We start from the raw sequence: 27919 nt of genomic DNA on the forward strand, positions 1-27919 counted from the left end.
CCTCTCAGGTCAAATGATTGAATGGAAGTAAGGTGGTTCAGTAGGGAATGAAACCCAAGGATGAAGTAATAATGACCAACAAACAGTACTGGTGTCTAAATTATGTATGACAATGACCATAATTTGACTTTTATAATAATGCATAACACCATATTGTGTTTTCACCAAATAGTTTTTTTCTATTCTGGCTGACTGTACATTATATTCTAACATATTCATTGTGTCTTTGTGCTACTAAACGCCAAAGTAAACTTTGTTTTGAAATCTAGACCTCCAGTGTAGGAATTTCAGCAGTATTCTCCTGCTTTTGCAGATTAACCATGTGGTATATGTTCACCATTCTTGTAAGTTTTATATCTGTAGTTCAATTTCTACTATCTTTAAAATAATCAGTTAAAAGGATTAATCTGTGGGCAGAAATAGTTTTAACATTCTCCTGAGGAGCTGTGAGCACTGTCATGCCCTAAATGGAGGGGACATGTAAGTTTCTTGAACTTTGTTTAAATTGTAGTTTCTACCTCCTTTCTCTACTACTTTGAACCTTTTCTTCTCCAGACAAAACTCATTCTCACACAACCTTTCCATTCTGTTTTTAAAAGGGGAACACTGAAACCAAGTATGTGGAAAATATTAATACATTAAAAATAAAAGTTATATAGGCATAGAAATCTAACTACTTTTCTGATGTCTTTCTGGCCAGAGTGCAAGAGAGAGGTTCTCAAAGAGCATGCCTGACATCAAATCCCTGCTCTTTCCATCATGTTCCAGTGCCTCTGAAATGCTCAGCTTTACAACCATGACACCAACAAGTTGCTGTGAGGTAAGAAATTCCTGTGACCCATTTACTGCTGCTCACTAGACTTTCTGTTGCTATTCAAGCACCTCTGTGGCAGGGAATGCTTGAATGTTAAGGCATATTCAGCGAGCGAAGTTTTGGTAACTGCAGGTTGAGTTGCTGGGAAGTGGTTCTGTTTTATACCTTGTTTCCTGACAGCCCTGCAAGAAACCCAGCTACAGCTTAGGCATGTTGTTGCTCACTTGTGCAGCAGGGCAGAGCCACCCCTGGCCAAGGGGGTTTGTGGGCCGTGGGGATGGAGCACAGGGTGTACAAAGGGAAAGCTGGAGCCATGTTTGGCCAGCCAGTAGAGCCTGGGGAAAGTGGGGTGGTGGGAGTGCCCAGCTGTTGTTTCCAGCCACCCAAAGGGGGGTTCCAGGGAAGGCAGAGCCAGGCTCCTTCCAGCATAACCACAAGAGGCCAGGGGCATGAGTTGCCACAAGAGAAATCCCAGGCAGCGCCCTCCATGCCAGGCTGCCCGCTCGGGACTGCAGGGCTGCAGGCACAGCCTCAGGTAATGACTCTCAAAGGTGCCTTGCCTCGGTGGTGGCACCACAGGGGCTCGGTGCTGCCAGCATGGGCTGGGCAGAGACAGCCAGCCGGGCTGCCCTGGAAACAAGCTCCTCTGGGTGTCCATCCTTTTTAGAAATATATATCTATATACACACACACACACACACACACACACACACACACATATATATATATATATATATATATATATATATATGTATTATTTTTTAAACTGTGAGGTATTTGAGTGTGGATAGGGTTTGCTTATTTTTTTGTTTCAAATCATCCTTTTGCACTTGGGACAGTGGTGGTGTGGCCAGTGAGGGTGACTGACAGGTCGTGTGGCTTGCTGGGGGCTATGCTGTGCTTCGATCGCTGCCGGAGCTGGCAGCCTGGCAGCCCAGGAGGGGCTTGCAAGCGGCTTTTTAAAGCCTGGGATTTCCAGCGCTCCTCAGGATGAGTCGCAGCTCGGCAGCCCTGCACAGAGCAGATGTGCGGAGGGGAGGGAAATGCTTTCGGCTGAACCCAAAAAGTACGTGCCAGGAGGAAGGCTTCAGGGAGTGGGAGCTGGGCAGGGAGGAGGGAAGGGAGCATTTCTCTTCTGCTTCGTTTTCTAAGGAATAATTTAAATGGATTGCTTCTCTTCTAGAAGGAAAATCTCACTAAAGTTGTTTTAATGTGAATTTTGATATTTATTTTCTTTGTGTGTGTGTGTATATCTGTTTGTGCAGTTTTGTTTCGATTTTAGGACTAATTTGGAGTTTTGGCTGATGGAAGAGCTGGTTGTGCAAGGGCTTGATGTAGTAGGAGGTTGCTTACGATGGTATTTGTTGCATCATCAAGAGCTGATTGATTAAACCTTATTGGATCTGATCCATAATAACAGGAACATTTTTATGAGAAAGGAAATATAAATGATGTCCTAAAGCAGATTTCAGAGCTGTTATCCTTTTGTGGAGCCTATTAATAGAATGTAAAGTGACCTAAATGAAGTGCTATAGAAAGGCTTGTCAGTAGTTTATTTGTTAAGCTAGGATTATTTGAACACATTCATAGTGAAAAGAGGATTTTCTTGTGCATTACAAATTAGTTATGATGATTTGAGGCAGAAGACTGAGATAGGTTAGCAAGCTAAATATAAAGAATTTGTGTACCTCTGTCCTCACACAGCCCCATCCCTGTATACCCTGACCTTATATCATTACAATATTTTGTAGAGATTTTAGTACAGAAGATTAACTGCTAAATCTTTGCTAACTTGTGTGGACTTAGTTTTATTAGCCAGCCCAGCCCTGGCATTCAAAGAAGTCTACCAAGAATATTTGTTTCTTGTCTGAAGAGTGGAAGAAGAAAAGGTTATGGGAGTGCTGTGGGAGAAACTCCAGCTGGGAGGGAAGCTGCAGATTTTGTTTCATTGCAACAGGTGCTGGAATAAGTGAGACAAAAAGTTGGGGCAAGCTTTTTACAGAGTCATTTAAAGTAATAAATAAGTGGCAAGTGAAAAAGAATTTGCGCATGTAACTCATAACTCCAAATTATTTACCAATATTGTGTTCTGGCACTGCTAAAGGTCTTAATTTTCAGTTTGTCTTTTTAATCCCATCTTTACCACAGTGACCTTTTTTGCTGTTAAATTTTCTCTAAAGTTTCTGAGGAAGTTTTGTTCCCTGTCATTATGTACTCACCAAATTTTCAACTAGTTCACATCCTGTATTGCTGTCTCCTGCCACAAGTTTAGCTGTGCAAAATCATCTGTATATGCAACTAAGTAAGTTGATCAAGGGATCTCAAATTGAAATTTGGTTGACTTTCTTTGGCTTTGGCTGCCTTAAGAGTTTGCAAATTATACCCCCCTAGGATGTCCTGTATTTCCAATGCCCTGAGGTGCCAGCCTGGAGAGAGAGGGTGGCTGCTGAAGATGATCTGCTTAGTCCAGCAGACCCTGGCTAAGCAACTGGTAAGCAGAATTCAGTGCACAAACAGGACGCAGAGTAGAGATGTGTTGTCTGCATATTGTTGCAGGTGGTTAAGCAAGGCTGGTCACACTTCTAAACCCTTAGGGCATGACAAAGGAGTGTTACTGCATGAGATGATTCAGCCTTTGGTACCTGAGAGATTTTCAAAGTTATGCAAACTTAATAGAAGCGCAGAGTTGCAAGACATTGCAGCTGCAATACAAGTCAAACTCTCTCAGTTCTGAAAAGCAGGAAATCTTAGTGCAGAGGTGCAAGGAAATTTAAGTAGTTACTCATAATGCAGCTGAGAGGAAGCACCAGGCTGACTTTCATAATTTGATTTATTGCTGCTAGACACTCTTTATAAATTCTGTGATAAGGACAGCCACGCTAGGAAAGGTTTAAATAAAAAGATAGTGCTCAGACTTCACATGCAGCTTTGGTAGGCACTGGGACTTGAAAGCATGCTTGGCAGGTAAATAAGTCAGCAGTCAGAAATGCCTGGTACAGATGGTAGTCAGTAGCTGAACGTGTGATGTGGCACATGCAGAATGCAGGGCATGGTTCAAGGATGCAGCCTGGGGCTGCTGTGCAGCTGGATCATCCCGTGTGCCTGGGCCAGCCTGTTGCAGTGGGGTCTGAGCTGGGAGTTACCAGCTGATCCTGCTGAGAACAGCCTGTGGAATGGTATCAGCAGCTTCGTTTGACAGCATTTGCAAAGTTCAAACATGCCCTAAGCAGAAAGCCCAAGAAACAGGGAGAATGGACTATTCTGATTTTTGCTGGTCTCTCTGGACTGACTATCATCAGCACAGCTGTGCTGCCAGTGAAATGACTGAGTAGGTGAAACCAAGCCCTTGCTGGCTGCATGATATAATGGGCAACTGGAAAGAGCTCACTTTGTGCTTTGCAAAGTTAGCAATGCCTAGAAAAGGACTTGATCTCAAGTGAGAAGGAAAATTGTTTGGTTTTAATTAAAAAAAGGACAAAGTACTTTCATCGAACTTTCTGCAACCAATAAGGCAGTGTTCAATAAATTACCTGCCTTTTGCTGAGAAAGAAAATTACACATAGTTTCTTATATACATGATATTTTTTTCTACAATTTCTGTACTGAAACTCGTGCAAGTACTCAAATGATATAACTGACTTGACTATGATAGGGAAAGGGTCAGCATGGCTTAGAAACATGCAGTGTTGTTGTCACCGTGCAATCGCTGTCATAAGAGGTCCCTCCCTCCAGGGTGCTGCAGAGACCATTGCTCCACAGCTGAGTGATAGCAAATGAAGGTGACTTCAGGAGCACCAGGGAGATTCTTAGTGGATCAATGCTGGCACTTTGGAAAACTCCAGTGGCACCGCTGTAGGTAAGTGCCAGTCAGTTACTCCTCAGGCATCATGGCTCAAATGCTGGAGGGCTGCAGGATCTGCAGTGTTTGCTATCCCTCCTCCACAGCACAGGAGGTAGCAGTCTGATGGTGTCCTGGGTAATGCTTCAAAAAACTTAACCCATTTGTAACAGAATTCTTATGTATTTAGAATCAGTGGCTGTCAAATTGCTTTGCACTCTGTCATTAGCTCAGTGTTTGATACAACAGAACTAATAGCAATGAACTTTTGCTGAAGTTCAATGCAAATTTGCAATAGTAACTATTTGTGTTCAGTGGGCTTTTACTCCTGGAGAAAACTCGAATATCTCTCTTACCCCCACAGGTATTGTGAGCAAATTATTCCTTCAGTCATTTTTCCATTGAGAGATGCTCTTTAATGTGATGCTTTTCCAGAGTTGGGTGGGCAGAGGTAGGTCCAGTGTAAAGTCAAATCTAGTATGGACATAACTTGAGTCAGACGCAGTGCTTTGTTAGATTTCTGTTTGTTTTTTGAGATTCTCTGGTGAATATTACTTTGCTGGCTTTTTAATATGCTTTTTAACATAAAGGTTGTTTATATACTTTTTAGCATAAATGTTCTTTTCTGTAAATGACACTTTTCTTCTTAGCTTAGAAAAGGGAGCTGCCTTGTGCTGAGATTTTCTGTTCTGGCAGTTCATCCTGATTCCAAGCTGATGTTGCAGAGGCAATGTAGGAGATGTTTCAAATCTACCCCATATACAGAGATTATCATGAGGGTGAGAGGAAGATGGTGTTTCCTAACATAGATGTGCTAAAATTTTTGTTAGTTTTTGTAGAGTCATGAAAAGTGGCCTGTAGAATTAAAACAAGGGACTACATTAAAATAACTGCATCATCCCTATTTTCAGTGGGTTACACAGCACAGTGGAGAGGGAAAGGACAAAGCTTTCTTCACCACTGTATCAAAATTGTCTTGATGCTTCTCCAAACCAAAGTTGCTTGCTTTTCTGTAAGATGTTTTTTCTTCTCCCTGGATAAGCACTACCATGAGATAATTTTCTAAGAGATACAGACATTACTTATACTATACACACCTATTTCCACCAAATGTGTCAATTTATGCTTTGTTATTTTAGTGCTTTAAAAATCTAAAAGTCTTGATTGCTGTAATTTCTCTCTAATTATGCTCATATTGCAGTTTTTTATTAGTTTGCAAGTGTTGCTTCAACCTTTGAAATGTCTTCAGTGCTGCAGTAGATTTCTAATTGTAAATGGAGCAGCCAGTTTCACGTGTTCATTGGGAGACATTATTCTCTCTTCCTGTAGCAATCCTAAATCCACAAGAAATGTGTAAGTTCTTCAGCCTCCATGGGACTTGAAAAGCAATTACCTCCTTCCTGGGTGAGTTTGTTTTACTCTCGTTTTAGAGAGTTAAGGGTGGTTTGTGCTCGTGCCAAAAGCTTTCATTTGGCAATAAAGACTTGCCTTTTGATGCAGAGATAGGTCTCTTTGAACATATTTCACCCAGTAACTTTTCTCTCTTCCCAGTCATCTTGATTATCTCCGTCACCCGTGGTGGCTAGGTGCTTTATGCTGAGGGTCTAGTGGGAATCTGTCAGACTAAAATGCATTAGGCCATTAGACTTAACATTGTACCAGCGGTCCAGTTAGAATCTCTAAAATTAATTATAAAACACTTCAAAGGTGGATTTTCGTGATGCTTAGGCACCTAACAGTGCAGATAAACACCAGGGAGTATTTTCAGCACCAAAGGAAAACAGTAGGTGTTTTGCCAGCAGCACAATCAATAGGTGTGAAGTGCCCAAATCAGTCTTTTAATGTGGGATTTAAAGCCACAGTAGCAAAAAGAGTTGCAAATTAAGTGGAGCACTTAACTGCAGCCTCCCCATGCAAGAAATACTGTCTCTGTAGAGATTATCAATTGAAAGTATCTAAAGTCTCTGGGCATAAAACAGCATTTAGGTTCACTTGGCTCTTTATGTCCCGTTTCCTGTGAAAGTAATAGAAGGTAGGTAGGAAGATCAATTTACTGAGACAGAATACATGTCCTCAGGTAATTGAAATCATATTTCCTTTCACTTATGGCTTTAACCCTTATTTATTAACTGTGGGTTTTGAAGGTTTTATTGCTGGCATTATGGAATATTTTATGTTGGATGGGTGGTTGTCAAGTCCTACCGCCTTCTCCAAGCACAGCTGACTTCAACATTTTGACATTTTTTATGTTCATTCCCTCTGCACCTCTGGGAAGTGTCTGGCTCTGCCTTCTGCACACCCCACCTTCCATGCATAGAGGAATATTAAACAGACACAAGCAGATATAATATGGAATAATGCTCAGGTTAGAGTGATCAGACAACTCTTTGATCTAAACAGAAACTGAATGCTACAGTGTTTATACTAATATCACACATGTGCTTGAAGGTAGCAGATTGAAAGTGTTCACTTGCTCTATTCCCAATGTTCTTCCTCTTAAAAGCATCTGTTGCCAGGTGTGAGAGACAGGAGATGGTGGGACTCTGATCTGACTACTTTTAGCAGTTTTTGTGTTCCCAAATGTACAAGATAGAATGACCAAATGGCATCAGGAAATTGGGTTGCCCTCCACCCTCACCCATGCCACCCATGACCAAAATTTCCTTTTGAAATACGGAAATTAGCCTAGTTGGTGAAGAATGTCTGGTTTCAGACCTTCAGCTAAGAATATTTCCTGCAGAAGAAAAAGTGGGTTTTTTACAAATAGTAAAAAGTAGAGAGGGAAATCTACAGTTCTTTATGCCTTGCTAGTAAAAATTGTAAAAAAGCTTCATTGTAAGCTAAAGAAGTGTAATTCTACTATTATTATTATTGTATTGTATTTCCTTCGTCATTCACCACAATTCTTCATAGGTGACAGAAGAAGTCTACAGCAGAGAATCCAGCAGGAACCAAACGACCACATTGGTGAAAATTATTAGCTGTTTGTATTTTAAAAAGTAGCATTAAAACACCCTACGGGATTAGTAAAAGTTGTTAACATCTTGCCTTAGCTGATTTATTGGGATGTGCTTTCATTTTGTAATCAGCCTTTGAAAAGTCAATGTCAGCTGATGGGATTTTTTTCCACGGTCCTTAAAAATAAGCACAACATTTCATGGGATTTATTTAAACTGCACGACACTTTCCTCAGTACAGTTTCCATGCACAAATCTTCCAGTAGCAGTTGAGTGAGTCTCCCCAAGAAGCTGAACAGTGGAATGAAAATATTACTATCATCTAGACAAGGTGCATAAGGCCAGAGGTGGCTGGTGAAGGATGTCCTTTCAGCTGTCAACAGTAAGAATTTTTTTTAAATTAAGATATAAAAAGTTCAGTTATCCAGAAGTCAGAGTATATGTTGAAACCTCAGAGCAGAGCTCAGAAACCACTGGCAGAGATCAGAATTTCAGTGTGTTGCCAACAGCTGTGGACAGGCAGCCACTTCACCGTGTACTTCTGTTAAATCCAATAACGTGAGCCTTACTTGGGAGCTGAGCTTGTGCTGCTGGGGCTGATGGAGTGGGAGAGGGATTGTTCCAGGCCGACCACGGGTGCTATGGCATTGCCTTGTCAGCAGTGGCAGCTGATGAAATGGCTTTTGACATGTGGTGGGCAGGCTGGAGCAGCAGCATCCTGATATGAGGCATCTGTGGCTGATGAAATGGGAACAGCCATCATCTGGTAGCCTGGGATGAGTGAAACAGAGCAGGATGAACTACAGGAGCTCAAGGGAGGCAGAGGAGGGAGAGCAGATCAGGTGAAGAGCCCAAATTATCCCGAAGGATTACAGAGCCAAGTGAGTTCAAAACACTCTCACTCCCAGGTGGCAAACATAGAACAATGAGATTTCTCTTTTATGTGAACTTTGTGTTATTATTAAAGAACTCCAGTTAGCAGCAGAATGCTCAGAAGGAGAAAAATAATGTATGAAAATATGCTACGCAATAAGACTAAAACAAATATTTGCTGTAGCATCTCCCTGATGATGACTGCTAAATTTCTTACATTGAAGGACTTAACCAGCATATCATGTTCTGACCACCCATGTTTTTAACTAACATGCTCCAAGGCTATAAAATATATATATGTCCTGAGATTTCTGCCTACTGCTTTGCTGTTGCACTGTGCTAGCAGTCATCTGTTCCCTGATGGCCAAACAAATATGCACTGAACTGTGATAGTCCAGCTAATTTTGATGCAGTGTCAGCATTGATTAGATTTGTTCAGCGTGCTGCCTGCCTGAGCGTGTACAGCTTGGGTTGTGATTTGAGGTGCATTTGGACAGAGCATCAGATAGTTTTGATGTCATTTAAGGTCAAGGGGACAATATGGTGAGTGTCTCAGGGGTCACATTAAGGAACTGTCTGCACTGGCATGCAAGCCTGTGAGAGATGATAGGGGAAAGATGGACTGAGCCCCCAACTCAATTGAGAGTGAGCAGCTTCTGGTAGTGGGTTTCTATTTGCTTGTTTTTCAAAAATTTGTAAGTCATGGTAGAATTTGGTTCTTTTATGTTTAAGACTAGAACTGGATGCATTTAAATAGAACGTAAAATTTCTGTAGAGGAAAATATTGTGAAGACTTTGTTAATGTTACCTGTCTGGATTAGACAAGTACACTAATACTAGAACAGAAATGTTCTCAGGAAACATGCCTTTGGTACCTTGGCTTAAAATTTTCAGGTCTGGAAATTAAAGTCCGTTGCCTCAAGGTTTGATTCTAGTGGCATGGATTCAGGAAGGGAAACCAAGTGCTAGTTATTTGCCAGGTCTTTCCCATGAAGTAAGGCTGGGCTGTGCAGGCACGCTCCATAGAAAAGCTTGTAGAACATTGGGTAATCCCTCATGTTTGCCAATCCCTGCCCAAGCCATGTAGAAAGAACACGAGCTGGAACACAAGTTTGTTTTTCAGCTGGGCTGGTACTTGGGGTTGGATTTTTTTTTTCTTTTGTGCTCTGACAAATGATTTTTTATTACTGATTTCAGCAGTGTAGCGGAAGATGTATATAGATGGCAATGTCTCTGTGCTTTCCAGAAAAGGCTTTACATTTTAAAGTTCTTTTAGTCAGTCTCCAGAGAGATGAAAATATGCCCTTGGAGAGCTTTGCAACTAGCAGACAGATATTAAAACTTAAATTCTTTTTGGTTTCATTGTTTGTTACTGATTGCTATGTTATAATTTTAATATAATATCATTAATTTAGAAAACATCTGAATTATTAATATGTATTGCTTCTACTGACTCATTAGGCTGGATATGTAAAAATCTGAGTATGCCTACTTTAAGTATCTATCTGATTTATTCTTGTATTGAGAACTTGATGAGGTTTTGATGGTTTCTCTTTGGAGTTTTCTGGTGGGGGGGATCGAGGTTTTTTCTGTCCTCCCCAGACATACCTCATTAGATTGCTTGCAAAAGGTTTAAGCACAGATATTAAGGGCCTGAAAGAAAGCATCTCATCAAAGCAGACGCTGTGCTAAACATGAGATCTTAAGGATACAAATGAGTCCTAAAATCCAGTGCTTTGTTACAGCTGGCCAGAAGCCCAAAAGCAAATTGCTGGAATGGAATCAACTAGATACGTACTTTATTGTGGGAAAAAATTCTCAAGGTTTTCCCAAAAATTTATGATGACAGTCTGCGCGAACACTTGCCTTGTCTGGGCCAGATGCCTGTCTTTGCTGCTTGTCCTGTTATACAGAGGCAGTTCCAGGAACTGTTCTTCTTTGTGACTTTTGAATGGACTGCATGGAAGTCACATGCATTTTAGTCCATTTGCTAAAACAATTTTGATTAAATACACGCTGTAAATGTGTGTTTGAGTGCTCCTGGCTTTGGCATGTGAACTGACTGGAACAAGAGTGGAAGAGGACCCAGAAGCTGATAAGGAAAGCAACTTTTCTGCATGTGGATGATCATGGTTTGACTTGACTTTCTGAGGGCCAAATTAATCTGTCCTTACTGTGTGGTATTGGAACATAGTACTGCCGTCCAGAACAAGCAAAGTTGTTGTCTTGATTTTCTTTGGGACTTTTTTAAAAGCCCAAAGATATTAACAATATTTTCCAAAAATCTTCATTTTAAATATGTCATCTTTTGTAAAATATCTGAGGATCACTAGTTCTGCTATAGTCTTTGCACAGCAATGACCTGTTTGCTGCTTCAAGAGTTCCTATGTACAAGATATTTCATTAAGCCCCAAATTTTGTTGTAATTTCAAACCAGATGGTGCTTCATACTGAAATTACCTGGATTATATGGACTATCAGTGAAATTATAAGGAACTTGGCAAGTACTATCTGCTCGCTAGCACGCTTGGATTTCTCCCATCTCAGCTAACATATCTAACATTGTTTAGTATTTTTTTTTAATTTTCAGGTGTAACAGTATAGACAAGATTTTGAACAGCAAATCAAACTTCTGTGTTGTGAATCTACAGAGCAGTTCAACACAGGGAGGCTACTATGTTGTTAATTTATTCCCTTGTTAGCGCACATTAATCCCCCATGTAAGCAAGCCCTTCCTTAAGCTCATTTCAGTGTAAATCATTTCCACAAGATGAGCTTGCACCCATGAGCAAAACCAGAGGGTGAATAAAGCTTTGGATAATCTTATATCTACCTAATGCCAATCATACAACCATTTCAGTCCATTTTTTACCCCTACCCATTGAGAGGGACCTGTCCTTGCCCTCCTTTTTTAACAATTTCTTTTCTTCTGTGTATAATTAATTTTGTCTTTTTTATTAATCTTAGTATCTGAAAAACAGAAACAGATGGCTCTAATTATTTAGCCATCATTTTATCACTAAAAATCAAATTACAAAAGCTTTCCTAGAATGAATTTCCTCATCTGTTTCACGTTTTCCATCTTTATTTTGGGAGAAATATGAGAGAAAGTTTATTTTTCTCTCTGGTGCTTGCTTCCTTTGCCAGATAGTTGAGGGACAACTGTTAATTGTTTACTGTCCATTTGCCTGCAGATCTGTTAGCTACACTGCCAGTAAAGCCCTCCAAGCAGCCACATAGGTGACAGTGTTTTGATGTTCTAGTCACTTCATATACAAGGGTAAGGCCACATCCTAATTTATGTGAGTTGTCAGGTCCTCCAACAGCTCATAGAGTCAAAATGCAAATGATTGTAGCATTAATTCAGAAGGAGTCAAACAGAGCGAGCACAGGGTTAGCAAGTATGCCAGAAGCTGGCCCTGGTGCAATTACTGGCATCTTCATGGGCTGCTTGTTTACATTTGGATTTTTGACCTAAACAATCAGGTTATTCGGGATGGTGCCTTTGAAATGTTCACTCAGGAAATGGATGTGTCTTCAGCAGAGTGCTCAGGATTCTGTCCCAGAACCAAAATATGGAGGGATGCAAAGCGAGTCAGGGGGAAAAATGGACCAGTGAACTAATTTCAAGTAAGCACTTCAAAACTTGGTTCACACATTAAATATTCAATATATTAACTGGGTAAAATGTAATGCCTTCCTTCATTATCGTTATGTTAAATCACATCCTTAAAGAGAAGGAGCAAGACTGAGGCTTACACAGAACAGGCTTTTCACTCCACATTGCATGGCTGTGATGATACTGAGCAGCCATAAATACAGTTGAGATAGGTGTGTTGAATCCAGCTCAGCTGTACATCACCATAAGCAGTGTGAAACAGCTGAAGGGGAACTTCTTCCAATGCATCTTTTAATTTTTTAAAGTTTTTTTCAGTTGCATGCTCAAAAGGTCTAAATTTGGAGTTAATAAAATAGAAGCGTTCAGGCTAAAGTATAAAGTCAAAGTGTTGCACAGTATATCTCAGTGACACAAGATGGATGCAAAATCTGTGCTTTACCAAGCCTAAAAGGCAGGGACCTTCCCCACAGTACAAACTAATCTTTTACTGATTCATGGCAGCTGTCATTGACCATTTGGTACATAATTTTGGTGCTAAGAAGCTAATATGGACATAACACAGTAAGACTTATCAGTGTCTATAGTGAATGCAATCTGCTGTACATGGCTGCTGTCCTGCTTACCAAGTTATCTGGAAAGATTTGTAATAATTATTTGAGTTTTCTTGGGTTAAAACACTCATAGTAACCTGGAATATTCTCCTATAATTTCATTTTATTCTTACTAGTTGTGGAAAACTAAAAGTACAGAAAAGAAATGCATATAGTAATAACAGCTTTTGAGAAGATATGCAAAAACCAGCTTCTCCTTAAAGCTCATCTCTAAGCTTGTAATTTCTTTTTTTGTATTTCTAGCTCTCATCTTTATGTGGTAAAATATTTACATTGGCAAGTATTTATCTTGTTAATTAAAACTGTTAAAAGGCCAGTTTCCCAGAGTTGACACTGTAGGAAAAGAGAAAAAGCCTAAATTTAATTACTATCCTAATACCTTGATCATAGTGCTACTTGCCTCCAGCTGGATGCTATGCTGTATGGAAGATGGGTCTGTATTAGAGAAGTAGCATTTGTTCACCATAGTAGATTTTAAATTGTCAACCTTAAGAGTATTTCAATATTTAAATTTAATTTTTTTCTATTGTGAAAATATGCCAAATTGGTAAAATACATTATGTTAGTAAAATGAGGTGTATATTCTCCTTGATTAGCCTACATCTATTTGTACTTGTTTAGCCTGTATTATTTAGAAATTTTCCACCAGTTTAATGAAATTATTTTGCATCAAAATTGAGGTTTTCTGTTGAAACATATCTATACACACACACATAGATATGCACATTTTTCCTCTCAGATTCAAAGGGCAGTGCTATAAATGGCTCTCAGTCTTTGTCAGCTTGCCCCATTTCATTCAGCTTGGATGCCTGCCACATCCTGCTCTCTCAGGGTAACACCAGCAGAGGGAATGAGTAGCTGTCTTTCCATTCAGATCTGAACGTTATCTGACTGCTATTAACACTGGAGCAGAAGTGGCCATGGTATTTCATGGACTCCCCTGGAGGCAAGACCCAAAGTCTGTGTAATCTAAACATCCCTCACTTTAACTTCTCACTGAGATGGAAGGCTCTGTGTAATCCTTGGTATTTATTGCTTTCCAGATTCCACTCTGTAAGCATCAATAGTTTATATTTCATCCACTATTGCCAGCAAACTGTAAGCTGAATTAACAAATGTGTCATATGAGATATTTTTCAGCTTTTGACACAGCTCACCATCCTCAAGTGAGTAAATGAGGCCAAAATGTTCAAGTCAGCTTCTCTTCAGTGCAGAGATAAGGTAAAACACCTTTGGGTGTGAAATTAGTAGTCCATTTCTCAAATGAATTTTTGCAACAGTGAATTCCCATATGTTGAAGTAAAACATAAATTATATGACAAGCAAGTACTACTTGCCCTGAATTACATTTATATAATAGCCCTCTATATAATAAACCTCTAGATAGAAGCAAATCCTTGGCATGCCTAATAGATAAACTGGAAAGGAAGAAAAAAAATGAAGCCTTTTCCTTTCTCCCCAGTTTAGCTTCTTTGGTATGCATTGCCAGAAATATGACAGGGTTACAATTCAGTGCACACACACTGCTAAGAGTATTGGGTTTGAGAAAGAAGGAGAGGCATTACCATGCTTAACTTGCATGTCCAGGCAACCCTGCTCTGAGAGCACAGTGCTGGCTCTGCCTGGTGCCACTAAACAGCCGTGACTGCTTTCTTTGCTGGGCCACCTCACAGTGCCCTGCCTGCTCTTACCCGACCTCTCACACCTTTCTCAAGGGTAAATCCTACACATGATGGCATTTTTATTGCTGCCTAAGCACTGGGAATAACAGTCATGGCCCCCTGGTGCAACCAGCACCAGCAGATGCTCTCTTCCATTTCTTCCTACTTTTTCAGTGATGTGATCTCTGTATGGTGAAGTGCCATTTAGGCAGTAGCCATCCTATCAAGGGTAGAGTCTGTCAGATGACTGAGAAGGCTTGAAGGCACCTTCCTGCTTTGAAGCCATAGCTTTTGTACTTTTTACTACCTCACTTCAGTCCAGGGAGCTTTGCTGTCAGCATTTCTGCCCCAGACCCGCTGCTGTGCGGGTGCTCAGGGTGTGCAATGCGCTTCACCATGCCCTCCCTGTTGCCAAATGCAGCCTCCCCAGGGCATGCCCCAGGAGGGTCACAGAGCTGGAGGGATAATGCCCTCAGCTAGGACTGTTGTACAGGGAAGGAGCTGTACTGTGTGCACTTCACAGATGAGTGAGGAATATAAGGCAGAAAGGAGAAGCAGCAGAAAGGAGAAGCAGAAAGGAGGTAGCTATGGGAAAGAAAGGGTGTACTCATCATTTAAAAAAATGGCAGCTTAAATACTACAAGTGTTTATCATCACATAGTTATCATATTAACCTGTTCTGTCATCCAGCTCCTCTCTCACAGGCCAAAACCAGCCTTATCAGACACTCCACACATTGCTGAGCTGTGCAGTGGAGAAAGGGGGTGAAGTGAAGCAGGTGCCCAGCTGTGGCAAGGTGTCACACCTTTGACTCAGCTCTCCAGGTCTGATTGCGAGTGCGAGGCTTAGCTGCTTGTAACTTGGTAAATAAGAATCTCCATGAGGCAATTTGGACTCTTCTTATTGCTTATGCTAATGTGAGCTGAGTGAATTAGCTGTAGGCTGCCTTGCTGCTGAATGTAGCCAGTAATACATCTGAATTTGATTAAAAAAAAAAATACAGAGGGAGACTATTCATGTGCTGAAGATACAGGGCAGCGAAAGAGGTGTCAAGACTATTTAACATATGTTTTCTTACACAGGCAGTGCTAGTGTTGCTATTATACCTCTCATCTTCTCTCTTTTACATGGGGAATTCCCAGGTTTTGTAGCACTGAGTCAGTGGATGGTGAACCTGGGGAGACACAGGGGATTTAATGTTTGTAAGTGTGGGATTTGTTCCTAATATTGTTCCTAATAAAACCAAACTGTGACAGGTTATTTTGTGCTGTCAGTGTGTGTTGTCAGCCAGCTTTGTGCCCCAGAGTGCAGCAGTTACCCAGAGCAAGCTTTATGCTCATGCTTCTTTGCCTTTTTCACATCATCATCATAACTTCCTTAGTTGTCTTTTCCAGTCTGCTTTCTCTGATGCTCCTTTCTCAAGATAAATGTCTACTGTCAAAATTATGAAAGTTACCAGAGGGAAACTTGATTGCAGGGGATGTGAAAAGAACTCAGAAGTGTGTATTTTATTTGCACGAGCTGTGGAAATGAATGCCAACAGCCTGAGCATGTGTTCCATGGACTAAGGGTCCCAAATGGGCTAAACTTTCCTTTTCCTCTGTTTTCCATTCAGGGTTTGAACATGAGTACCCAGCCACACACAGTGACCAAGGCAGAGATACCTGGCCACATTCTTTACACCGTAGGAACATGTGTGCTCATTATTGGCTCCATTGGCATAATTGGAAACCTCCTAGTCCTCTACGCATTTTACAGGTACAAAAATTCCTTTTGTGGTTTATTTGAGTGGCCTTGAGTTTCACCTGTGCCCACGTGCAGATTTCTGCATTGCTTTCCTCTTGGATTAAATCTAACGGCAACAAATGTGGGGGGGGGGGGGGAAATAGAGAAGGCAACCCTACACAGATGAACACACATCCATGTGCATCACTGACAACCTCAATGTAAATTCCTGATGGTTTAATGAATTAAATAAAATGAGAAAATAATACCTTGTTCTATAAACAATTTCCAATTGAAAGTTTAAAGAATGGCTTAATACTTCTAATGATAGAAACCACAGTCTTGCAGCTGCAGACTTCTTCACTAACCCTGTAGCATTTGCACAAATACTTGACAAACATTGACACTCTTTGCAGGAGCCCAGTGGTCCTGAAAGGACCAAGAAGGCAATCTGCTACATGAAATGAGCTCATGCCACCAGTGTATTTCCTGCTTCAGGCAGATCATATGATTTCTATCAGTTTAGGTGCTCTCTTGGCAGGATAATAGGCAGCCAAAGCTACTGCAGCTAGAGTATGCAAAAATCTCATGGAAAAAAGAAACATCTGCCTTCTCTCCCATAATGTGATGATGGATTTCAAAATCCTTTTCATTCACTACTTGCTATCATTATGCATAATGATGCAGCAGTGTCTTACAATGCTAGAGACAACGGTAGAGTTATGAACCAAGCATTAGTTTCCTATTCTTAACCGTTTAAGACAAATAAATCAGTTATTTTGAATAATTGGCTTCTAATATGATTTAGAGAAAATGAATTCCCCGCAACTGTAGATGCTTTCATGACTTTTTAAAATGCAGCACAAGCTCTGTATTTGTCTTGAAATGTGTGTGGTTTATCTGGTGTAATAAATGCATTAAATTGTCAAAGTAGGAATATCTGCATGGGCAGATTAGCACCTGGGAATGTATGAACTCTGCACTCTCTCTTACCTTGTTTTTGCAGACAGTTATGAGACCCAAAAATTTATTAGAATTGCAGCAGCACTGAGATGGCTTTCTCATTTTCTTTTTCAGTATTTATCAGCATGAGGAAAGAAATTCATGTTAGCAGCAAATATTGATATTGCAAAGCACATCAGAAAGGTCTCCGTTGTTTTCCTTGGATAACCTTTGCTTGCAGACCTCTGCTTTCACACTTGTGGTGTTTAATGTTGCCTATTCATCTGCAACTGATAGTTTTCATTCTCTCTTATGAGATGTATATAACCAAAAGCACTTTCTCTAAATCTCAGTGTGTGCTCTGCTCTTGCTGTAGCACTTTGCAAAAGGTCGTTTAGCTAGAGGTGTGTCAACCACTTCAGGCCAACTGTGTCAACACACCACCTCAGGTCAGCAGTTTTTAAAGTATCACCAGAAGCAGATCCTTTGGCTCTGTAACTTTCTTCAGATCTTCCTCATGTGCAGTGCGAGGCGCAATCAATATCACAGCACTCCTAGGGAACTGCTCTTCTGAACAAATCCATATTTATCAAGACAGCTGAAAGTCTCCTTAGCTTGAAGAGGAAACAATCTATTTTATGGCTCCCAGTCTTTTCAATCATTTTGAAATGACTACAGCTGTAGCTGCAGTAATTGACTGATGATTAGCAATTGATTCACTGCGAGTAAGCATCGATTTCAACCTGGACAGTATTTGTTTATGCTAGTAAGCAAAGTTATAAAGTTAACTTTCCACTTTGTCTTTTTTAAAACTATGTATTTCTCATGTTTTTAAGCAACAAGAAGCTGAGGACTCCCCAAAACTACTTTATAATGAATTTAGCTGTGAGCGACTTCCTGATGTCGGCTTCTCAGGCACCCATATGCTTTGTCAACAGCTTGCACAGAGAATGGATACTTGGAGACATAGGTACTTTTCACCACTAATTCACACCTTGCCAGCTTTATGCTGCCTGCACCCTGTTTCAGCCACAGCCTTGGCTTGTGCCAGGGCTAGAGCAGCACAAATCTCTTGAGTCACAGCCCCAGACATCGTCAGTCAGTGCGATGTCACGTGTTTTGTATTTTACAGATATGATTCTTTTATCTCACATATTTTGGAAAGGAAGAACTCAAGATCCACATGTGATCATGTTACCCTTTAGCTTGTATGGGAGGTGTTATGGCTGAAAGCAGGTAGAAAAGTTTTAGTAAGTTGTAAATAATTTTTCTGTATTGTTTTGAGGGCTAGTTACTACTTTTATTTAGAAATGTATGTTGATCATTGATCAAATGTATTGTTGAACATTGGCATGCTTTGAGGAATCTCATATTTAATTAAGAGATTTAAAATAACAATAATCATTTGAGGACTCAGCAAATTCAAGCCTCTTTCTTTCCAACTGTGAGAACGAAAAGGTGATCTATGCTGAAATTAAGGCTGAAATGTGGGTATAGCAAGAACCTCAGAAGGCTCAATGCTGGTTGGTGCTCCTCATCATATTATGGATGAAAACTTGCACCCACTGGTGGCTGTACAATGGTGGAGCAAGCCCAGAGACCATGTACTGTTCAGCAGCACAGAAGGGACTCTGCCTTAGTTTGAAGATATTTTTAGTCTTGCTCATCCCCTTAGATAAAATCAGTGGAAATTACCATGCTGTCACAAATGAAGCATTTGATCCGGGTTGAGTGGGATTTGGTCCTTGGTTGCAAGTTACTTGTATAGACTTTGGAATTCTGCTTTAAGTTTGGATCTGGTGTTTTTGCTGCCTGTCACTCCTTGTCTATAACCACATGGGGCAATGCAAGATTTCATAAAATGGGTGATCTTTCCACAGGTTGCTCCATTAAATTCAGCGTAACTTTTTCCATCTGGTAGTGCAGTGCCTGAATGCAGAGGGGGTTAAGAGGTCTGTTTCATGTAAAAAATGTCAGTTCTTTTAAAAAGCACTGCCATTAAACATAGGAGTTGGATCTATGTTTTACACTTGGTGTCTTAGTCACCAAATTTAAACCACTTCTATGTTTTTAAGCCACATAAACCAAAGTAATTTCTTGAACCACCCATCCATCATTAACAGACAGATGTCTGCTGCAGCATATTAAGATCAATATATTGGGCAACAGTCCAGGAAAATATAACTTTAATTAGATTGGATTTTCTTTGAGGCAGTTTTCCATTGACAAAACATTCCCAGTTGCAGCCCGCAGTGAAGTAGGACTCATTTAAATACATATATTTGTATTTTATTCATATTTATGCTTTTGTAATAAACACTTTAACTATGAAAATATGAAGCTAAGAAAAAGCTTCTATTGAGACACAAGACCTGAGCAAGGAAAAAAGAGGGAGATTTATTACGATGAGCTCTGAGAGAAAGCATGCCTCTTTTCAAGAAAACCCCTGACATTGCTATTTCCTTCTTCAGGCTGTAACTTGTATGCTTTCTGTGGGGCTCTCTTTGGGATAACCTCGATGATGACTCTGTTGGCTATCACTGTTGACCGCTACCTGGTGATCACAAAGCCCCTGCAGTCCATCCAGTGGACTTCCAAAAGACGCACAGTGCAGATCATCGCCGTGGTGTGGCTCTACTCACTGGGATGGAGTGTGGCTCCACTCCTCGGCTGGAGTATGTTGTCTACTCTCTCTCTCTCTCCTAGCATTCCCTGTGTGCTCTTTTTAGTCTTGCTTGGGGTGTAAAAAAATGAGTTTTCTCATCAGTCCTCATGAAGATGCCCTGCCACCACCTGATGTTTTTTTGTTGTAGCACACATCTGCACCTACTGCACTGTTACAAACCCTCTGCCCCCCCTATACCCAGGGTGTGTTAAGACAGAACAACCTACAGATGGAGTATTAGGTGTGTACCTGAGAGTTCTGTAGCCAGGACCTCCTCTCCACATGGGCACTCACTTCTCAGACCACATATATGATGTGTAGTTTGACAGGCACAGCTTTTGAAGACCATGGATACAGGACAGGGTTTATTTTAAGTGCTTAGTGGCTGGATCAGCACCTGCACTAACTTTGGGTGCATGTGTGAATCATGTATTCTATGTATTTCATAGGTTCCTATGTGCCTGAGGGCTTGATGATATCCTGTACATGGGACTATGTAACCTACTCCCCTGCAAACAGAAGCTACACTATGATTTTATGCTGCTGCGTGTTTTTTATCCCCCTGGTAATAATATTCCACTGCTATTTATCGATGTTCCTGGCCATAAGGCGTACTGGCAGGTAAGCAATCTAGCTGAAAGTACATATCCCTTTTCGTGTAACAGCAGATTTTCTCAGTTTCTTTAGCTGCAGAAAAATCTGAATCAAAAATTAGTCTGAACTGAAATTGACAGCTGTAACAGAAGAACTATTTTTTGCCAATTTAAAACTGGAATGGATGTATGAATTTCACAGTAGAAGAAATCTCTGGTGGTTCTAATCTTATTCCACTGTAGTAATTAATAGTACATCAGATACTTGGATTGAGTTATTTGTATTTCAGATTTGTGCTACAAGAAATTATGTCCTTGTGTATTCCAGCAGTTTTCAGCCTCAAGGGATAATAAAAAACATGTAGCAATGGGGGAATCATCTGCCTTTGAGCAGCTCTGTAAACAAAACAGTGCTTATATTTTTTGACAGTTTTATTTAAGGCAAGCATCCCAAAAACCATCATGCTTCACTCAAGCATCACAACTGCATGCACAATATTTGGCTATGCTTCCTCCTATGTTTTTCCCCCAAAAATTTTGGCCTGTATTTGAAATAAAGAATCAGCAGGGTGTTAGATCTGTAAACTAGCACAATTCTATCAGTTATTTTTCTGCTAATGAGCACATGACTTATCTTTGGTCCGATCCAACACCAGCTGGTGCTGTGAGTCCTTCCTGCTGCTCAACTGTGTCATCAGTTCTGATGGCTTTTCTCTGCTCCTGTGTGCAGGCACTTGTTGAAATAATTTGGCTTCATAAGCCTAAATTACACTTTTATAAGTACATTTATATATGCCTAAAATTAAGTTCTTTCTGAACTCTATTTTTTGGCCTTTCTCTTGGTTTTTATTGTGCTTCGTGTATGTATACTTGATAGCAAGCAAAGTAATGCATCCTTAAAATAATGGTGCCTTGTACACCCATGGAGCACAGTGGACATGAGCTTTTTCTGTGTCTTTTTCAAGGCTAGGCTGAATGGAGCTTTGAGCACCCTGGTCTAGTTGAAGGCGTCCCTGGTCATGGCAGGCATGTTGGAACTAGATGGTCTTTAATCTCCCTTCCAACCCAGGCCATTCTATGTTTCTTTGATTCTGTTCTATATTTACAGTGTGCCAACAGGAGCTTTGTTACTTTCCTGGCTGGTAATTCATGTCTTCAGCCTGTAATGTATCTCCATTTAACAACAGTAATATGTAAAATTTGTTATTTCTATGCTAAAGAATATGAAATGCCTAACTATATAAAACTTTTTAAAATAAAATGTGGTGTATTTGGTGTGAGAAGAGAATTTGATTTTTCATGACAGAAATATTAGGACTGCCTGTTGTGCCTCCCATTGAAAATACACTTTAATAAATAAATCTGCAGGTAAGTAAAAATGTCCTTGCAAGTGTTTGGGACAGATTTCTCAAAGCTGTCAGGGTATTCCAGCATGTGTTACCTCATGAATTAGAATTTCTGCAAGCTGCTAGTCCCTCAAAAAGGAACAGACATAAGACTTGATTTTGCCATCCAGCTGTGCCTTTTCTTGCTCCACCTCTAAAAGCAATGAAGGGCAAGAGATACTAATTTCTGTATCTTTGCAACCTGAAACCCTCCTTGGGTTAGGGATGAGGGCACAGCAGTCCTGTCCTGTAGTCCCAGGAGTTCTGGCTCAGTCTCACAGGCAAACATAACACTTGCAACCACATCAATTACCTCCCAGAGTTTTTAAATATCAGAGGAGAAAAGAAGAGTTAGAGTGGTACAATAAGAAATTTACTTAATTTTGCATATTGCTGAGAACATATTATATTGGTTTTTCATTGTCCTGCTGAAATAGCTGTGGTTTTCCCCCCTTACAGAGATGTTCAAAAGCTGGGGTCCTGCAGCCAGAAATCCTACCTCTCTCAGTCCATCAAGAATGAGTGGAAGCTGGCAAAAATTGCTTTTGTGGTCATCATTGTGTTTGTCTTGTCCTGGTCTCCATATGCTTGTGTCACCTTGATTGCCTGGGCAGGGTAAGTGGAAGAGGAATCAAAAAAGCAGGGATTAAGCAGATTAGTACTATCATCCACATGAGGCAAATCTCCTTTTTGAATGGGTCTTAAATAATTACTGCATTAGAGGTGATATTTCATTCTTCACTATATCGTTGTGAATAAAGCCAGAAAAGGGATTATTTGTCTATGCATTTTGGAATTAGTATGAATTTTTAGTCTTAATATTTGATACACAGTGTTTTCTCTTCCACATGATGCTTTCTTTGTGTAAATTGGAGGAGTTGCCTCCTTTATCTCCTAAAACCCTCCTTCCTTCCATACACTGGTGTGTCCTCCACCCATTTTCTGCTCCAAAGGGACCTGTTGTCTTGTCAATGCATGTTCTGCTCTTCAAGGCCAGGTTGGATGGGGCCTTGAGCAAGCTCATCTAGTGAAAGATATCCTTGCCCATGGCAGAAAGGTTGGGCTAGATGATCTTTAAAGGTGTCTTCCAACCCAAACCATTCTGTGATACCATGATATTAACTGTGCTTATGCTGCACTGATGTTGGTCACACCTGACTGATTGTGGGAACTTAAAGTCTAAAGGGAAATATTGGTTTCAAACCACTTCCAGTCCTCTCTTCCTTCTGCAGCGTTTGGAACTGAGGCACTGACATGCATTATTGTGCAGCACACATGCTGCTGCTGAAAGATTTTTTAGGTTTGATTCTGTTTTCTTTTCTATCATCTTTCACTTTTCCCAGATGGCCACAATGGGAGTTCTTTTGTTGGGGTTTTGGGTTTCTTTATTTTTGTTTATTGCAGAAACAGAGAAGGTGATTCTTTGTGTTCCTAGTCATCCTAAAATTACTTGCTGCATGTCTTTGATCTCTAAATGAATGAAACAAAGTACAAGCTGTCAAGTTCAAACCTTTCATCTGAGCAAAAAAATCACTTGAATGAATCAACTTTACAGGTGTATTTCTTATAAAAAAGATAATAGCACAAAACCAATTTAAAAGAGTAATATGTTTTAGTAATGTAGTATTCACGTAATCCATGGCATAGCTGTGTGTAATGTTTTTGCTTTGTTTTAGTCAAGGCAACAGCCTAACACCATATTCCAAATCTGTGCCAGCAGTTATTGCCAAAGCTTCTGCAATCTACAACCCCATCATATATGCAATAATTCACCCAAGATACAGGTACAGTAAATATATAGGTATGTGTATAACTGTACATGCAAATGTGGATCTTTTACACGGAATAAACTACCCTCATTCCTTCAGCCTCACCCCGTGCACTGCATGTTCCTGTGCTGACCAGGCCATTATCTGCTCCAGGTGATCAGACCCCAGACAAGGCAGCTCCAGATAAGGCCTGGGGAGTGGCCAAAAGAGAACAGTCCCTCCCTTCACCTTTCCTCTCCCTCAGAACCCTGCTCTGCCCTGTGGAGCTGCATGACTGACATGAGGAGAAGATGATGCTCAGGTCACCTTTCATCATACCAGAGATGGCCACTACAGAGCGCTCTCTAGAGAAAAGGCCCCAACTAGTGAGGCTCAAGAAATCACATCCTTACCAATTTATGCAGCTCTATATGCATGTGTTCAAGGTTTGGTTTTCTGAAGCATTTTTTTCCAAAAAATTCTGGGACACTGGCAGCAAAAAAATACTTTATTATACCAAGGGAATATACTTGTAACAGAACTGCTGTCCAGCATACCTGTAGAATTTTTTGCAAGTCTTTCAAAGTGTAGCTACCACAAATTGATGCCGTGTCAAAAGTTCTGAGAAAACACAGGGATGCCATGGTGGTAAATGTGATAAATGTATAAATACCACTAGATGGCAGAGTTAGTCATTGGTATGAGGCTTGTTTCACCCAAGAAGTGGAAAAACCGGTAAATTACAACTGCAACTTGGGAGCTAGAAATTGATTTCATTGTTTAGGATGTCTGATGCGTGACAGTGTGGTTGTAAGAAAAATGAAGGTTTCTCAGAAGGCTCCTTGAAACATGCCCAAAAAGGGTGAAAACCTTTCACCCTATGATTCTATAGAATCATAGAATCATTTGGGTTGGAAGGGACCCTAAGGATCACCAAGTTCTCACCATTTGTCATGGGCAGGGACACCTTCCACAAGACCAGGTTGTACAAAACCCCATCCAACCTGGCCTTGAACACTTCCAGGGATGGGACATCCACAGCTTCTTTGGGCAGCCTGTTCCTGTGCCTCACCAGCACCACAGTAAATTTCTTCCTAATATCCAATATAAACCTTCTCTCTTTCAGTTTAAAGCCATTCCCCCTTGTCCTATCCCTACAAGCTCTTGTGAGAAATACTTCTTCAGCTTTCCTGTAGCCCTCATTCAGGTACTGGAAAGTGCTGTAAGGCCTGCCCAGAGCCCTCTCTTCTCCTGGCTGAACAGCCCAACTCCCTCAGCCTATCTGCAGAGAAGAGGTGCTCCAGACCTCTGATCATCTTTGTGGCCCTCCTCTGGATATGCTCCAAGAGGTCCATGTCCTTCCTATGTTGGGGACCCCAGAGCTGATGCAGCCCTGCAGGTGGGGTCTCACCAGAGCAGAGCAGAGCAGAGGGGCAGAATCCCCTCCCTCCCCTACTGCCCACGCTGCTTTGGCTTCAGGACATGATCCAGGACACGTTTGGCTTTCTGGGCCATGAGTGCACATTGCTGGGTCATGTCCAGCCTCTCATCCAGCAGCACCCCCCAGTCCTTCTGGGCAGGGCAGCTCCCAATCCATTCTCTGCCCAGCCTGTGTTTGTGCTTGGGATTGCCCTGACCCACATGCAGCACCTTGCACTTGGCCTTGTTGGTGTTCCTGAGGTTCCCGGGGGCTCCTCTCTCCAGCCTGTCCGGGTCCCTCTGGATGCCAACCCCCCTCCAGCGTGGCAGCCACACCACACAGCTTGGTGTCATCACCAAACCTGTTAAGGGTGCTCCCACTCCCACTGTCCCTGTCACCGACAGCAATGTTAAGCAGGGCTGGTCCCAACACTGACCTCTGAGGTTACCACTCTCACTGAGCTCCACCTGGACATTGAGCCACTGACCATAACTCCTTGAGTGTGACCACCCAGACCTTATCCACCAAGTGGTTTGTCTGTCAAATCCCTGTTTCTCCATTTTGGAGACATATTTTATTTGAAAATGTTTGCTATCATAACGAACATCTTTTTGCATCCTCCAAAAACCATCTGAGTTTTTTGAAGTCTGCAGAGCATTTTAGTTTAGAGTAGGAGAATGACTAGTTTCTGATGGGTTGCAGAAGATCAATGAGAAGTTTTGCATGGCTGGCTGATGTGTTTAGTACCCATTCTTTGTTTCTGAACCAAAGTTATTGTGTTCAGTTTATTATTTTTGCAAGGAACAGGTTGCCCAGAGAAGCTGTGGATGCTTCCCTGGAAGTGTTCAAGGCTAGGTTGGATAGGGCTTTGAGCAATCTGGTCTAGTAGTAGGTGCACCTGCCCACGGCATCAGGCTTGGAACTGGATGGTGTTTAAGGTTCCTTCAAGATCCCTTCCAACCCACACCATCCTATGGCTCTGTGACAGTGAACTGCTTCAGTCAGTCTTTTTTCTATCAGCATTGGCTTCTTAAGACTGTTAAGAAAAAGACTGGACTCCACAACATTTTCTTAATAAGTATCTTGTTTTTATCTTGTTTTATTTTTTCCCCTGCTTTCTAATCTGTATTTCTAGACATATCAACAAGAGAAATTTTTATGGACTTGTGAAGACATTTCGTGCACTTGGGAGCAATCCAGTCAGGAAAAGAAGTAATGTTGGGTTCCTTGTGATGATTCAAGAACACAGTTTCAAAACTGAAAAAAACGTATAGTACACTAATAAGTCAGTTGGTAAAAATATGTTGGCAGGACCAATTTTGCTTAAACAGTGAATAATGATTATATATGTTAAGGTTATTGTTTCTGGATAATTTCCAAATCTTCTAATTATTCACATTATGACTTGGAAGTAAGTTATTCAAGCACATATAAATGGGTCAGTCTGTTCAGGCCAAAGGGTTAAGGGTTTGAGCAGGGAACAATTTGTCATTTTATATTGGAACTACTGAACCAAATTATATCTAAGTTATTTTCCAAATCTTTCTAGAAAGAGGCATCCAGAAATCAGGATCAAAAGTGTTCAAATCTGGCTCAATCCACTAGCAAAACAAGATGCTTTTTTTGCACAGAGAATTCCTGACACTTCATCTTAAAATCCCAACAAAATCAAGTCTTTTTCTGGGGTTTCCTTACCTTAAACAATGGAGGAAAAAAAAGTACATCATAGTGAATGTAACTGAAAATGTAACAGAGACTTTTGTGCTAGCACTTGGCTTCTAAGACCTAGTTTGAGAGTTTGTTATGTTCCTCCTCATCTACTCACCCTTCTGCCCACCCATTCCCCACCAGTAGAAAGGAGAAAAACACCTCTCCCTAACAGGACTCTCAGGAAGTAATGAATGTAAGTGAGGAATGTACTCAAAGTTTAAATTGTGAAATGCTCTATTGTGGGGAAGAAAGCTTTCACATCTTTAACAACTTGTCTGTTGTCTCTATGTTCCACAGTAACTCTGACACATTACTGTGTTAAAGTTATTGCAGAAACTCCCTTACATTTTGCAAGTTTTAGGTTTTAGAATCATTCTTTCATAGCAAACAGGAAATTCTGCAACTCCATGTTTCCAACTGGCTCCCAAGCAAAGCAGAATTACACAAAAAATATTGATCCAAACTCCTACATCATAAATAATGATCCTAAATAACTTTGAGTTGCAGGTTTTTTTTAAAAGGTTGTTTGCAATTACTGTATTACTATATTGCACTTACTATATAAGGGTCACTTTAGGCAACTCTTTTATTTCAGATTATAGGAATACCACTAAATAAGTACCTCACTTTATGCCTTTTACTTTGCACATACAATATTAAAACTCCCTTCAAAATCTGTACTTTCACCCCAACCAGCAAAATGTCACTCAGTACTCCTCCCAAGTATTAGTAAAATAGAAATTCTGGTCCCTCAAGACATTCAGAAATGTTCATATTTTTTCCTTGAAAATTCACCATCAGACATTTATTTCCTGAATCTTCATCATTAGGAGACCTTTGCGCCAAATTCCATTTAATAAATGGGATGGTGTGTTTTACACTAACTTGAACTTGTCAGAGGGAAGTAGTTCAGCTTAGCTGGGGAAAAAAGCTGGCAGCTGCTTTTCAGCACCAGACTGAGGTCTCCAGCTTGAAAGGAAATTTCTGGAGGCTTGACATTTTCTCATGTCCTGTAAACCCTTTCTCAGGACTTTTTATTTTGTGCACAACATTAACCATCTTTTTGTACCCATCACCATGTGAGCAGCCTTCTGCCCCAAGCAGCTCAGTGGGCCCTGCCTGGTCACCGACAGGCATCTTGGCAGGATCAGGAATGATGGTGCAGGCAGCTTTTTTCAGTCCTCATCTCCAGAGCAGACACAGAGCTGCTGTTCTTTTGCCTTTGAAACTACAGAGAAAAGAGACACAGAACTATTCAGAGAGTGGTGGTGATGCCAAATACAGAGGTTTGGTGGTCGTGGGTTTCTTTTCTTGATTACAAGCAAGTGACCTCATTTCATTATGCCAGAATCATGTCT

General features: G+C 40.8%; 1 protein-coding gene across 1 annotated transcript in view; it reads left to right on the top strand.

Moving 5' to 3' along the window:
* The first annotated feature begins 727 nt into the window (after positions 1-727).
* LOC128806424 (melanopsin-like) overlaps positions 728-27919 on the top strand; it is a 34572-nt gene continuing 7380 nt past the window's right edge. The window contains exons 1-7 of the mRNA XM_053975969.1: positions 728-820; positions 15989-16131; positions 17877-18010; positions 19512-19715; positions 20155-20326; positions 22143-22298; positions 23360-23467. Of these exons, the coding sequence (XP_053831944.1) occupies positions 728-820; positions 15989-16131; positions 17877-18010; positions 19512-19715; positions 20155-20326; positions 22143-22298; positions 23360-23467 (1010 nt within the window). The remainder of the gene's footprint in view (positions 821-15988; positions 16132-17876; positions 18011-19511; positions 19716-20154; positions 20327-22142; positions 22299-23359; positions 23468-27919) is intronic.

Source organism: Vidua macroura, chromosome 4 (assembly GCF_024509145.1).
Source record: "Vidua macroura isolate BioBank_ID:100142 chromosome 4, ASM2450914v1, whole genome shotgun sequence".
Lineage (NCBI taxonomy): Eukaryota > Metazoa > Chordata > Aves > Passeriformes > Viduidae > Vidua > Vidua macroura.